Raw genomic sequence first — 15,191 nt, 5'->3', positions numbered from 1 at the left:
GGCTGGCATTTAGGCAGCCCTGGACAAGAAGATGGGGTGTGGGGGATGGGGAGGCGTGTGGAGGTCGTGCTCAAGGGAGAAATGAATGGACCACGTTAGCAGGACTGGAAGGCTCAGGCAGGGGAGTTATGGGGCAGGGCTGGGGGTTAGTGTGATTGGGGGGCCTTGGGATGCAGTCAGGGCTTGGCTTCAAGGACCCAAGTGAGGCTAGGGAGAGCAGGGAGGGAGGAGATGTTGGGGTGGCTCTGCAGGCAAGAACAGTCAGGGGGCTTTGCAAGGGTGCAGACCCAGCTTGGGCGGGCAGAAGTGAGAATAAAGGAGGCAGAATGTGGGGCAGGACCGACTCAGGATGGATAGATGGATGAACTGGCTAGGAGGAGAGCTTGGGAAGCTGTGAGAAGCCTTTGCTTTTTACCTCCCCCTTCGGACCTTCCAGAAGAGCACACTGTTATAAGTCTGCAGGAGAAGAAGTGGGGAACACTTGGCCCTCAAGCAGATGGTCCCTGAGCTCAGTGGCTGCAACCCTGGATTCACTAGGGCTACAGGTTTTATCCCAGCTGCTTCAGTCTGAGGATTGAAGGCAAAAGGTAAAAGGAAGGACTGACTATTCCCTGATCCTTGAGCTGGAGAGTCTGAGAAATATCAGGGAATTGCTCAGGGAGCATCAAAGGGAACTGCTATTCTTTAACAGGTGAGGGACAGCTCAGACTTGTGTTTTTTCCATCTTTCCAGAACATTCTAGCATGTGTCCTTCAAGACCAAAGGCAGGGAGAAAGGTGAGAGAAAGGCCGGGAGCCACTGACTCACATGGCCATCCAGGGGTCCCCAAGACGAGCATGTGAGAGCACAGAGTTTGGAGCCGGCCCATCTGGTTTTATCTCGAGGCTCCGCCGCTCACTGACCTGCCCTCACAGTCCCCTCTGCGATGAGAGAGGAGGACTTCGGAGAGTCACTGTGCAGATCTCAAGCTCTTGGGAGAAGACCTGAGGCAGAACCAGGGGTCAGTAGGTGTTGTGTGTTATTACTATTGTGTAACGTGATTCCAGCAGGGCTAAAATAAGACTTGAAGGAACCCTTGTCCCAGACACTGAGGAAATCTTTTTCAGAAACATTGCAAAATTAGGCCTTGGCCCAGCTCCACACTTCCTGGTCCCAGCTACACTCCGCCTTTGTCTTTTGAGAACATCCCCCCACCACGTGTGTGCACGCACACATTAAGCACACGAGCACAGGCGCACGCGGCTGCCATCTGGGTGGTTCTTGGTACCGGCGAACGCAGGTTCTGGCAATGTCCCGAGAGAAGCCTCTTGGCTGTGTCCCGAGAGCCGTCACGCTTCCTGGAGGGACGGTCCTGCCGCCTCCCTGTGGCTTCCCCCAAACTCCGGGCTCCCACTCGTTTCAAAGGAGCTAGTCCACGTAACGGAGCAAAATCAGTTGTCTGGGCCAACAAGGGGGTCCTCTCTAGTGGGGAGAAGTGGCGGTTTCCAGAAGGCCTAAGTTTAGCCTGACGTATCGGCATCCCCCAGTCGGATGCGAGTTCTGAGCCAGTTGCACAGGCAGCAAAAGTACGTGAGGAGATAAGTGGGGGCCTGAGATCATAAAAACCATCGCGAGCTGTGAGGCTCAACAGCCCCAAGAACAGACTTGGGGCTGTTGGTTCTGGAGCAAAGAGTAGAGGCTTCCTGTCTTCCGTGTTCAGTGTGCATGGCACATGGGGTGGCGGGGAGAGGGGGTGTCGAACCCAGGCACGTCATAATTTAGTGGGCAGACCTCTGAGCTGTACTTTCACGTGTGAATTAGTACAAATCTGATCCTTGGTGTTGGGGCAAGAGGGGATACCGTGAGTGAGTTGTTCTTAAAGCTTAATTCTACAATTTAAAGGGTTTTTAATGGTTCTGAAATTGCAGCCTTTTCTAGTGTTTAAACAGCCTTTTATGAAAGGATGATATTAGATGATGGGATTTTTAAAATATGTTCTCTCCCACAAAATGTTGCAAACCTAATAATGGTCTTTATAAATTTTTTAAGGTTTTATTTTACTCGTACGAAAGAACCCAGCATCTAGAAACCATTGTCTGGCACTAAGGGTGAAATCTGAAATTGGATTGTATACAAGCTAAGCTTGAGGAATATCTAGGACAATGATGTGCGTTAGAAATAGACCTAAGCCACGTAGGCAACATGAAATCTTCTAGTAGTCATGTTTTAAAAAGCAAAAGAAACAAGTGAAATTAATTTTAATAATACGTTTTAACTCAGTACACCCAAATATGACCATTTTGACATACAGTGAGTATGATGAGCTATTTTGCATTCTTTTTCATACAAAGTCTTTGCCATCTTGCACATATTTCACACTCCAATGCCCAGTAGCTACTGCATTGGACAGTGTGGGTCTGGACGAAGTGGGTGTCCAAACCATGTCTGGCAACCCCGTCCAGGTAGGATTCAGTCTGTCTCCCCTCACTTGAGAGAGCAAGTGTTCATCATCCTTGAACACTGTTCGATGGACATCTCGATGAACAGTGTTTTCACCTCCATGAACAGTGTTCTTCATCCCTGGGACTTTGGTAAACAAGGAGAACATCTCGGCTCTTTAAATACAGGTGGATATTTCCAATTCCAGCATGTCAGAGCTCTCCACAGGCATCAGATGACTGTCCCCAGTGTCTCCCAGGACACCCTTCATGCAAGGCTCCCTGTTTGTGCCACCGAGGCTCCATATTCCAACTTCGGTCTTAGTGACTTGTTTGGTCTCTCTTCTCTGTATGATTGACCTTGAGACCTTGCTCAGCTTAGAACTCAGGAGTTCCCCCGAGCTGGTGTAACTCATAACTTGTCAAGGAACGCTGTCCCCTCCAACTTCTCCTCAGTGGGCACCCACCTGCTTCCTCCCTCACAGATGCATCCACTCATTCTTCAGACCTGTGTTGTATGTCTTATGTGTTAGGTTCTGAGGTCCCAACTACAAATGAGTCCTTGCCTTTGGTGCAGCCAATAGTAGAGGGGAAGATAAGTAAGTTCACAATGTTTGGTAATCGATTACGAGGATGTCCTCGGAGAGCACCTTGGAAAAGCCTGGGGAGATCAAGAAATGCTTTCCAGGGAAAGTAACTTCCAAGCCAAGATTAGAAGAACAGAAAATTGCCTGACCTTGAAAGAGAGGAGAGTGCATTTCAGACACGGGGAGGGAGGTCATGCCTGTAGAGGTCCGTAGAAAGAAGAGTGGGTCAGGCAGAACCTGGCCGAAACTTGGAGCATGCAGGGGAGGAGTCAGAAGTGGTGCTGGGTCACTAGGATAGGAAGCTGTGATTAAGGGTTTCAGCTTCATTTTGCAAGCAGTTAGGTAGCGTTGAAACATGTTAAAAATTTGCAGTTTGGAAAGATCATTTTAGCTGCAGCATGCTGGATAGATTGTAAGGGGATAAAGCTGGCTGAGAAGTTGCTGCAGTAATGCAGACAAGACATGATGGGAATGTGAAGAAACAGCCAGGTCATGAGATAGGTAAGAGGGATTGACAGGCCTAGGCCTTTAGTTAGGTTAGGGGGCTGGGGAGAGGCAGGATTTGAGAATATCTCTTGGATTTGGGCACATGATAGATGGTGGGTTGGGGAACAAGGCACAGCAGACTTGGCCAAGGTGCTGAAGGCAGAGTGTAGGTGAAGAGGTCACCTCATGGGGACCTCCAAGGGAAGGTGCTCTTTAGGATTAGGAATAAGGTTGGGGACATTAGCAAATAGATAGGAAATTGAAGCCTTGGGAAAAAGTTGAGTAGTCCAAATAGAAGGAAGACTGAGAAGAAGATGGTTTACTAGAATTTGCAGGGGACACTAGAATTTCAGATGAGGGAAAGAAGAGGAAAACCCAGAAGAGACAGCCTAAGGAGAGGATAGCCACACTAAAGTGATTTCACCAAAGCCAAGGGCAAAGAACCAAGTATTTAATAAAATGTGTGACCCTCCATGTCACATTTTACAGAGGTAACAAGTAAAGCAAAGACTGAGAAGTTTCCATTAGTTTAGCGACATGGAGGAGTGGTAGGGATGTTGGTAGTAGGATTTGGTAAGGAGAGGGGGTGAGAGGGCACTGGAAGGCAGAAGTGAGCGGAAACCCTATGTGGACTGAAGTGTGGGGCCTCTCTGAGTCCTCTGACAGGGGCCCCAAGCTTGGTTCCTTGAAGGAAAGAGCAGGTTCAGTGGTAAGGCCCAGAAGATCCTTGCCGGACCACTAACTAGCAGGGTGGCCTTGGGCAGCTCAGTTCACTAGAATTTCCTCATCAGTGAATATAGAGGGAGCCGGAAGCAATGTGTTCTAAACCTGTGTCCCACACAGTCCTCCCTGTACATCTGGTAAACATGCACATTCCCGCTATGTGTAAGGCGTTGTGTGCTAGAAGAAAAGAAAAAACGCACGGGTGGGCGGGGGCAGGTTTTGAGATCAAAGCTGGGTAAACAGTAGGCTAGCAGGTCTCAGAACCTGTAACACGTTCATGTGTATTGGCGATCACCAGAAGGGTGATCTAGCAGTTTTCCAGTATTTCTCATTTGCCCAACTGCCTTGACTTGTGCCAACTTGTGTGTTCAGAGAGCAGGCATAGGCTTCTCTTGGAGACACTGTCCACCAGGGGTTGCCCAGCCAGATGCTCTCTGTGGTACTTCCTAGTGTTGCAGCAACTCAGGGGTTTGTCTGGAGTCCAGGAGAGAAAGGTCTTCCAGCTGCCAAGGGCTGCAAAACAAAGTAGAAGTGGAGGCTGGGCCTTTAGGGGAATCCAGATATCATGGCCTCTTTTTTTTTTTTTTTTTTTTTTCTTGAAAGAGTAAGAGAGAGAGAAGGAGCAGGAGGGAGAGGAAAGGAGAAACCAAAGCTGGCTCCATGCTGAGTGCAGAGCCTGATGCAGGGCTCGATCCCACGACCGCAAGATCATGACCTGACCCAAAACAAAGAGCTACCCAGGTGTACAATATCATGGCCTTTTATAGCATGGTGCCCTCTTTCCCCAGTGAGCATCCCAGTCTGTCAGCAGAGATGCCTGGGGGACTTCTTACATTTGCCAGGAAAATGGGCTTGTAGAGCTATTTTCTGGAAACACTGTTCTGATCTATGGGCAGCCGTTAATCTGTTGGTGGAAGTGCCCTCGCAGGGTCAACATGTAGATTGTCTTAGAAATGTGATGCCACAGGGAGTCGGTGGCTGAGAAATCCAGGGGGATGCCCTGAGGAGGAAGAAATGAACGGCAGGTCCTGAGCTGGACTGACAGCAGCAACTCCCATCCCTGGGAGAAGTGAGCAAAGAGACAACTTCTTATGTATTGTATGGTTCATATTAAGGGAGTTGAATCTATAAAGATTGGGACAAGCCCAAAAGGTACTACTGGAGAACTTTTCTGTGTGTGTAGGGCCCTCGGGCATCCATATCTAGCATCATCATATCTAGACCCACCAGAGGGTCCTGTAGGGGCTCTGGAAGGACCTTGTGGGGTCAGCTACCAACTGCCCAAGAGGATTTATCATTGACCCCCAGGGAGTGAGAAATGCTGCTGACCTTGTTTCTTCAGGTACCTATATTCATTGTCTCTTGTTGCATAACAAATTACCCACCATTTAGTAGCTTAATAGGACATTTATTATCTCAGTTTCTGGGGATCAGGCATTCAGGCGTGGCTCAGGTGTGTCCTTGACTGCAGGCTCTCCCAGGCGGGAATGCAGGGGTCAGCTGGAGCTGCTGGCATCTGAGGGCAAAACCAGGCTGGACCCTCATCCCATCTCCCTTGTGTGGTTCTGGGCAGGATTCCAGTCCTCACGAGCTATTGACCCAAGGCCATGCTCACTCATTCCTAGCCATGTGGGACAGCCCCACGTGGCAGCTTGCTTCACCAGCATGTACAAGCCGCAGGGATGGATGTCCCGATCTTTCCTAACCTGATCACAGACTTGGCATCCCAACACTTTAGCTGTGTTCTGTTCCTGAGAAGCCACTCACCGGGGTCAGCCCATGCTCAAGGACTTGGGAGTCGGAGGCATCTGCTGCCCACCACAGTACCCGACCAGGCTTCAGGGAAGCTCATTTCCCAGCCCTGGCTCACGAACCCTCTTCCCAGCATAAAGGAATTTAATAATGCGTTCAGCAATTAAAATGTAGCAGCACAATGGAGTAACAGATCTCACTGTTATTCTTAGTATCATTTATGAGATGCAGGATTTCTGTAATCCTAAATGAGGACAGCTGTTGAGGCAAGACCTAGGAGCACTCTATGTTTATGTGGATGAACAAATTAATCTGCATGTGAAATCCCAGTGAAATTGACATGAAATAAAAATTTCATGCCTTACAGTGTATCTGTGTTGCCCATGAAATGAGATTAAAAGGAATTTCTGATTCTACCGTTGTCATACTTTTTATACTGCTTGCATTTTTCTCTTCTAAAGACTCGAGTTTGAACCCAGAAGCCAGGTGCAGGTTTGGCATTTTGTACCTTTTGGCCATCTTCCTTCTCCGCTTGGCTGGGAGCCGGGCCGTCTTCCTTACAGAGAACTGATTCGGGAATGTATTAGCTCTAAATGTATTCACTCTCAGCTCTAAATACAGAACCTGTGATTCTCAACGCAGATAGCATGTTCGCTGTCCCTGTCCCAGGGCAGCTGACATTCTGGAAAGGTCCCTGGGCCTTGAGCTTTGCTCCCCTCATCCTTCTGCACACCCATCAGCTTTGGGGTGGGTGTTCGTGTCCTGGGGACTGAGGGGAGGAGATGCTGGTCTCATCAAGGCTGGAGCCATGACATGGGGAGATGAGACAAAAGTGTGGGAGGGACAGAGGATGTGCCCCCATGCCTCTGCACCTGGAAATCCTCAAATTGTCGCTCCCTCGGGGACAGACAGTGTTCTCCCAGGAAACGGGCCTTACCCCCACGCTATGCCTGTGTTTCTCTTGGCCCTCGAGTCCATAGAGCTTGGGAAATGGAACACACAGAGAAGACAGCCCATTCGTTCTCTCTGCCTGAGTCTGCCCTCTGCCACGTGGGCGAGACTGTAAGAGTCACGGTCACTAGCTATTTAGAAATAGGTGTGCACGGTTTGTCCCTCCCCCGCCCAGGGCCTCACTGAAATCACCCCTCTGCTGGCCGCATCCAGGCAGAAAGTAGGAGTCCCTGTCAGGACTCCCCAGTGGCGGCTCAGTCAGCCATTTCCCTGTCCTCCTCTAACTGCCCAGGAGCAGCAACCTGTCTCTCCCCTCTGGGCAGGTGGCTGCAACCGCTAGGTTCTAGAGTTCCATAGAAACTGCTTCTTGGGTTGGTAACTTGAGTGGGGACACATGGGTTCTCAGGGCATAGGGCACGCAGATGGGACTTAGCAGCAGCTGGAGGCTTTTGGATATCCTAGTGCTTGGAACAGTGCTGGCGTGGAGAGGTAGTGGCATGGTGACGAGGACAGCTAGCAGGCCTAGGTTCAAATCTCTGCACTGGCTACAAGTTACTTAACCTCCCTATGCCTCAGTCTCCTCCTGAGTGAGTCCATCAAGCAGTGGCCCCTCATAAGGTTGTGGTGAGCATTTAAATACACAAGGTGCTCTGCACAGTGCCCAGCAGCAGGCTTCACTGAGTAGTAGGGTTTTTTTTGTTATTTATTTATTTATTTATTTACTTGGTGAGGGAGAGAGAGAGCGAGCACATGCACCCACAAGCAGGGGTTGTATGCCGGGGGAGAGAGGGAGAGACAGAATCCCTGGCCGGCTCCACACACAGCACGGAGCCCGACACAGGGCTTGATCTCCCTACCCCGAGGTCATGACCTGAGTGAAGACCAAGAGCCAGACGCTTACCAACTGAGCTACCCAGGCGCCCCTGAAGTAGTAGTTTTAAAAACACGATGAGGTGGAGTTTTTATCCCTGTAGACCAGGAGCTGAGGCTTAGTGAAGGGAAGTCGCTGCCAAGCCCCCAAGTGGTAACACACCCAGGTGTCCCATCTCAGGCCTGTGTGATCTCCATTACATTCTGTGACGTATCTGTATGACCTTTGCCCTTTTTCTAACTGCCTTCGATCTCCCCTCTGGGACATCGGAGCCCCCCCCCCACCCCGTCGGGAGCATCTCTTGTCTCACTTGGTGCCATTGTCAATTGTGGGGGAGTCCAGGGGCCTTCCTTTCCATCAACATTTTGGTGACAATAATTATTATTATTATCAGAGTCCCTGGGTCTGCCTCTCCATCACTCCCTCCTGCTTTGACTTTCTGGAGTCAAACACCAGATGTTATCATTTATGGTCATGTCTTTTCTTCCATAAGGGTAGCATGCTGTAGGAGAAAGGTGTGTGTTCAGGAGTCAGAGGACCAGGTTACCAGCCCCAGCAGGCCCACATGGGACCATCAGGATCCTCTGTTGCCCACTGATAAGTTGGGGCTGGTGGGATCATAACAGTACTTAGAGGCAGCTGTCCATTTCATGAGCTTTGGCAACAAAATAAAAGGCAGGTGCATGGGGCGCCTGGGTGCCTCCGTCGGTTAAGCATCTGCCTTCCGCTCAGGTTGTGATCCCAGGGTCCTGTGTCAGGCTTTGAGCTCAGCGGTGGGGAGTCTGCTTCTCCCTCTCCCCCTGCCCCCCTCCCCGCCTCCTTGTGTGCGTGCTCCCTCTCTCAAATAAATAAATAAAATAATATATTTTTTTTTTTAAAAAAGCATGTGCACCTTACATTTCTATGGGAAATGACAGTGACCTTCACTTAGCATGTTTCTGACATACCCGCCTTGGCACCTGTTGGAGTGTAGGGACGGGGCAGGGGTGGGTAGGGGAGCAGGGACCAATGATGGAGAGCTGGAAAGAGATGGAAGAGGAAGAAGTTCCTTCCTGCGCCTGGGGCTGGTGTCTCAGAAGCTCCATGGAAGCGTCTCGGCCGGTAAGTGGTACTAAGCACTCAAAAAGTTGATGGTTCAGGAAGACACACCTGAACTTGGGGAAATTGAGAGCCTCAGTTGAATTTTTCAGAAAGAAAAAGGAGAAGCACAGAACAAAAGAACAAACAAACAAAAAACCTGCACATGGGGAGTGAGTTCAGTGGAGTGTACGTTATTCAGGAGGTCGTGGGGTCGTGGGGACAGCAGCCCCGGCGGGCGGGCTGGCGTCAGTCTCCCCACACTGTGTGGTCCGCCTTTCCTCTGAGCTCTGCCCCCACCACAATCTTTCCTGCTCACTCGCTCTTCTCGCCAGTAAAACCCCTGAATCTTTAATAAATTATAAACATGCTTTCCCGTCCGTCTGCGGGCGCCAGATCTCAGCATTGGCAGCTTTGACATTCCCCCAGAGTCCTAATAGATCTTGCCATTTGATTAATCTTTTAGAACCTTCTCCCAGAGAGTCCAGCTTCTGAGCTGACTCCTCACGGAGTCCAGTCCGAAGGATTTTTCTCCGCCTTTTGGCCTTGTTGCTGCCAGTGCCAATGTCCCCAAGCAGGGCGGTGGGGTGTTGGTAACAGGGGGGCAGTTAGAATTCATGGGACCTGGGTTCAGCTCGCCTGAGTCATTCTCCAGGTATGTGACCCTGAGTGAGATTCGGAGCCCCCAGGTCCTCTCTTCTGGGGAGTGCAGGTTCTCAGAAGCTATTTTGGGGGTCTGATGAGACAGTGGAAACTCTGTGACCGGGATCAGAGGGAAGAATCCGTGAAGTCCAAGGAGCCAGGCTGCCTATGCCACCGAGGTCAGAGCAGTGCCCTGCTGCCCACTCTCCCTGGGCCTGTGTACGCTGGAGCTCTTGAGGGGATCGCCGCCCCCCAGATAAGAACCGCCCCCATCCTTTATCCTGCAGGAGTGGGGAGAGGAATGAGGTCCCAGAACACGATTGCCCGGCCTCCCACCAATGCCTGTCACACCACCAAGTTCTGCCCAGTTTAGGAGGTTGAACTGGGTCGTCTCCAAGGCCCCTTCCTTTTCGGAATCATGAGTTCATGGTTCTAGTCCCTAAGTGCAGAACAGGATATGGAGGCTGGTTCAGCACCCGGAGCCGTGTTAAAAAGAATTCTCGTGGCCATTTACTCAGCTTCTGTTAAACACCTCGCCCGTTGTCTGCAGTCTGTGGTCTTCGCTGCAAGCCTGTAAGGGAGGTTATCTGTCTGCATTTCAGAGGTGACACACTGAGCCTCTGAGAAGGCAAACGATGTGCCCGAGGGCCCACAGCACAGTTCTCGGTGGAGTCAGGGTTCAGACTGACATCACAGCCCGTCTTCCTTTCTCTAACACCGAAGCTGGCTGCTTTGCTCTCCCTGCCTCCTCGCACCCCTCGGGGCCTCTCAGGGCCCCTCACCTTCTGTCAGACAGGACAGAACCACCCAATGGGAGCAGTACTCTGCACATTTGAACTCGCTCTTGAAGATAACGGCCCCGACGGGCTTGTCAAGCTTGGACTATTCCCTAACAACATAGTAATAATCTAGGGGGAAACTATACAAGTTAAAAATTGTTGTCTCCACTTTCCAGAAGGAAAAATGGAGGCTCGGAAAGGTCAATTCAATGTCCAGCCACACAGTCGAGCTCATGCTGCAGGGCGGTCTTTGTGGGGTTCTGTCACATCAACCATCTTTATTTGGGGTCAGCTACAGTTAGAGCTTCTGATTCCTGTGCTCCCTTACGCAGGAGAGCCCAGCCCGTGTCCTACAGATGAGCAGACAGCAAGCTGGAGAGGAGGTGCCTGGCCCGTACTCCTACAGCCAGTTGGTAGGGTAGGACCCCCCCAGCAAATATTCTATGAACCGTCTCATACAGCACTCAACCTGGGGGTCCAGAACCGTGCCAGGGCTGGGACACTGTACCCCATTTCTCTCTGTCCATCCCTACTTCATTCAGCACCTCCTCGTCCGTGAAGACTTCAGCAGCCCAGGCAGCGTTGTGCCTGCCTCTCTGGTCTGCGGGCGCCATGCGTGCGTGCTGCTGGGCCCTTGTACATTTACACGCTGCCTCCCCCAGCTGCATTGACCGAGGCAGGAGAAATGGCCTTTGTCCCCGGAGGCTCTCTGAGCGGCTCCCACTACCGCCGTCCCACACCAACTTGCCCTAAAGAACTTCCGTCACCAAGGCTGGGGTTTGGGGTCCCTTGGCCATCCCCATGGTAGTGCCCAGCCTCTGCGCCTTGGCCCAGCCCTGCCAGTCATGGTCTTGGGAGTCACTTGGGTCAGTCTTTCTTTTTGTCTCCTCTCTGACAGAGACGATGAGGTCCTGCTAAGCTCTCAGCTTTATTACCTTCCTAGAAAAGACAGATGATCACCCCTCGGCTCCCTGACATCCACCTCCTTCCTTTCAGCACTCACCATGCTCACTGCTGCCTCCCCCGCTGCCTGGGTCTCCCCAAGGCCCTCCACACCCTCACGGCCCCTGTAGCACAGCAGCCGAGGGCCTCCCTCCCCACCCTACCAACCAAGTCCATCTCAACTAGACTCCCGCCCTTCTCCCTCATTGCTCCTAATTTAAACTCAGGTCTCTATATAAAGATAGGCAAGTTCAAGACCTCTTCTCCCTGGGGGCCATGTCCAAACATTTTCCTTCCCGTTTTATGATAGCTAGCAAATCCATATAAATCACCGCTAAAACTTAGTAGCCAAAAACCACAGGAATCGTTGCTTATCTTCATAGTAGTTGTGGGTCCGAAATTCTGGGAGGTCCGGCGTGGAGCCAATGGGACTTCTGTCATCTGCTGGCTGGGCTAGCATTGGGGGACTCCCTCCTGGGGTGTCTCATTCACGTGGCTGGCAAGTTGGTGGCAGTGGGGGCAAGAGGCCTCTCTTCTCCCATGCATGAGCATCTCTCCACGGGTCTGCTTGCGTGTCCTCAGCGGCTGGTTTCCCTCCAGGTGGCCAAAGCAGAGCCTGCACTGTTTCTAGCCTTGGAGGTGTCACCCATGGTACTTCTGTCATAGTCTGTTGGTTGTGGGAGCTAGCCCCGATTCAGCGAGGGACAGGACAAAGCAAGGCATGAGGACCAGTAGGTGAGATTTGCTGGATGCCTTCTGGGATGCTGGTGGCCACACCTTCAAAAACCATCAGTTCTTAAGTCAGCAGCTGAGCTAGGAATGCATTTCCCAAATCTCTTTCTCCCTCTCCCTGTGAATGGGCATCTAGTATGCTGAACTCTTGTTTTGGGGACGTGGAGAGAGACAAGCATCCTTTCCTAGAGATAGGGGACTAGTTCCCTAGAACTCATAGTCAGGTGTGGAAGACTGTCCCATCTCCGAAAGTTCTAGAAGAGAGATCTGTACAGAATACAGGAATACAAAGGACAGGTCATTGCTTATGTGGGGGGAATGGGGAAGGCCTTCACAGCAGGAGGGACATTTGCTCTGGGTCTCGAAGGATGAGTAGAAGCTCATTAGGAGGAGAAAGCAAGAAGGACGCTGCTCCGTGCAGAAGTCCTAGGATGAGCAGTGAAAGAGAGTTCTGGAAGCAAATGATGCTGCCACCAAGGGAGGTCTCAGGGGGCTGTCATAGGGAGTTTGGACCTTCTGCAACAGGAGCCACTGAGGGCTTCCGGCCAGAGGAAGGCCTGCACAGAGCTGTGTGGTGGACAGGATGTGAGTGGCAGGGGCAGAGGGTGGAGGCAGGAAGACCAGTCAGCAGGTTGCCCCAGGGATCCCTGAGAGGAGTGAGGACTCTGGGAGCCGGGCCCATGGGAACAACAGAACAGGAGTGGATTCTGGAGGGTTTTCTTAGTAGACGGAGCTCACAGGATGTGGTGAGGCGTTGTCTTTGGCGGGTTGGGAGAGAGGCGACGGAGAAGGCCTGAAGGTCGTGACTTAACTTTCCACTATCTTTTCCACTGGGGCCTTCCTTTCTTAATTCTTGGTTCCTGGCAGGTGACCCAAGCCCAGCTGTGCTCACAGGGCCCCGCTTTCTCTGCACAAATTCTCCTGTTCAGTGTTTGCTTTTGGAGGAACGTGTTCAAGTCTCAGGGAGGCCAAAGGAACGTCAGGCTCGTTGGCCTAGGATTGAGATGAAGCACTTTCAGCCACAGACTTCTTTGAGAATCCAGTGAAGAGTATGAATCATCTTCCCAGAGAAAAACAAAACCAAACCACAGACAACCCACACATTTGCATACACCGCTTTGCCAACGGTATCAGCGGGCTCCCGGGGCCCTGGAAGTCCAGCCTTGGGTCTCAGACCCCCAAACTCAAAGCCCTGAGCCGAGGACAAAATTAGAAAATGAAGAGAAGAAACATTTGACTCCCCAAATGTCTGTTATTTACTTCCTCGTTTAATACCACTCCGTGTAATTGGACAGCCCCTGGAAGAGCTGGAAACAGGAGGAAGCACTTACCCAGGGATAGTCCCTGGTGGCACCAGCATCACTTGGCGGGTTTATTTTCATTATTATAGTAATTTTCGGGCTGCAGGCTACAATTTTCCCTTGCAGCGAGGTATTAAATTGAAATTACCCCAGATGTAATTGTCACACGAAATGATCCTGGACACGTGGAAATGAAAGCTTTTTCAAGATGGAGTTTTATTGTCTGTGCCAGGGTGTGAGGGCTCTGCCTGGTTAAACTTGCCAGATTGCTGCCTGTGTGGCAGGAGGTCAGGAGTCAGTATGCGGGGGATGGGCTGGAGCTGCTGGCCCAGGACACGGTGAAGCCTCTGTTGACCTGGATGGACACAGACCAGGGAGCAGAGCCCAAGACTTGGGGGAGGCTTGGTGTGGCCACTAGGAGTCCCTGTGCATGAACTCGTCCCATGTTTATGTTCTGTATGCTAACTTAACTTGGATCCAAGCCCAGGTTCCCCTGTGGAGGTGGGCAATTGAGCTTCAGTCATTCTGGGTTCTCCCTGCCCTGGGGTCTTTACCCATGCTGTGCAGCTGGGGTGGTCCCCCCAGAAGCCAGGCCTCTGTCTGTACTGGGGACCGCCGCAGTGCCCTTGGTTCCAGCCCTTTAGATCTGCTTTGCCCCCCAAGGCCTTATGTGTCCTCATGCCTTTCCTCCCCCAGATGCACCCTGCTGGTCTACTGCGCTGACCTCCCCCCGACCAGCATCATCATCACCTTCCACAACGAGGCCCGCTCCACCTTGCTCAGAACCATCCGCAGGTAAGACGACCCTCCTCCTTGGCCCCGCCAGGCCCCTCCCTCAGGAGGGGGAATGGCCCTGCGGGAAAAACATCGGGCATTTCTGACTCCATGCCCACATTGTCTGACACTCATGCATCCATTCCGTCACTTCCCTCACTCCTGTGGGGGAGCATGTACCCTGTCTCGTAGGGGAGAGACAGAGGCCTGCTTTGCTCAGCAGCTTGCCTGTCACTGGCAGCCACAGAGAACCTGGAGCTCTCGCCCTTGACCATGGTACTAGACTGCCTCTAGAATGAGTTCTAACTCCCACAGCTGCCAAGGTTGCGGAGGCTGGCGAGGCAGAGTCCATACCTAACCCCAGCATCAGGCTGGATTAGAACTTGTGTCTGCCAAGTGCCGCCTCTCCCAGCACCCGTCTCACCACAGCTTCCCACATGGCCAGGAGCCGTGGTACACACCAGAGCAGCCCGAGGGCAGTGGCTGACCTTTGCTTTCCTGGCCATCTCCTTTCTCTTCCAGCCCCAGCCCCACTCTGCCTCTCCACCCCCCCTCAGTTCTGAGTCTGGGCCCCACTCATGCTCTAACAGGTGCATCCTTCTTTTGGCCCATGGCGTGCATGAGTCTGAGACAAGCAAAAGTCCCAGCACCAGCTCCCAGCAGAACTCTCCTCAGAACACAGATGGAGCCCTGGGGGCCTGGCCCTGATTGTTTCGGCTCCCCTACAGAATACCATGTCCTTCTGTAACTCTGGAGCTCCCATACCCCTCTTCCCTTCTCTCCATCTGTCCCCCCTTCCTCTTTGGGGTCTTGGGCTGCATTGGCATCTCAGATGGTGGCAGTAGTGACCATTAGTCATGAGGCCCCTGGTGTGTAGACATGCCTGGGCTCATGCTTTCAGCTGGGAAGGTGTGAGGCTGCTGCTGTACCCAGTCTACAGCTGAGAAAACTGAAGCTCAGAGACACTCAATCAAAGCCTCCTGTTGCTCAGCAATGGTGGCGAAGCTGGGTTCAAACCCTTGCTCTCTGACCTCAGTTCTTCTCAGCATTCTCCGTGGGCCAGGCTGGTCTCCGGGTGGTGTTCAGCAGCCCTGGTGTTGGGGCTGACCCTGGGACAGAGCACATGCATACCTCCATGCCCCTAGGACACACGGCCT

The 15,191-nt window shown here is 52.0% G+C and overlaps 1 protein-coding gene across 1 annotated transcript in view; it reads left to right on the top strand.

The window, feature by feature from the left end:
• GALNT14 (polypeptide N-acetylgalactosaminyltransferase 14) overlaps positions 1-15,191 on the top strand; it is a 213,709-nt gene that overhangs the window by 151,100 nt on the left and 47,418 nt on the right. The window contains exon 3 of the mRNA XM_082744351.1: positions 13,957-14,055. Within this exon, the coding sequence (XP_082600477.1) occupies positions 13,957-14,055 (99 nt within the window). The remainder of the gene's footprint in view (positions 1-13,956; positions 14,056-15,191) is intronic.

Source organism: Mustela nivalis (genome assembly GCF_964662115.1).
Source record: "Mustela nivalis genome assembly, chromosome: 8".
Classification (NCBI taxonomy): domain Eukaryota; kingdom Metazoa; phylum Chordata; class Mammalia; order Carnivora; family Mustelidae; genus Mustela; species Mustela nivalis.
Note: the sequence above shows the minus strand (reverse complement) of the source record. Positions and strands in the feature narration are given on the sequence as shown.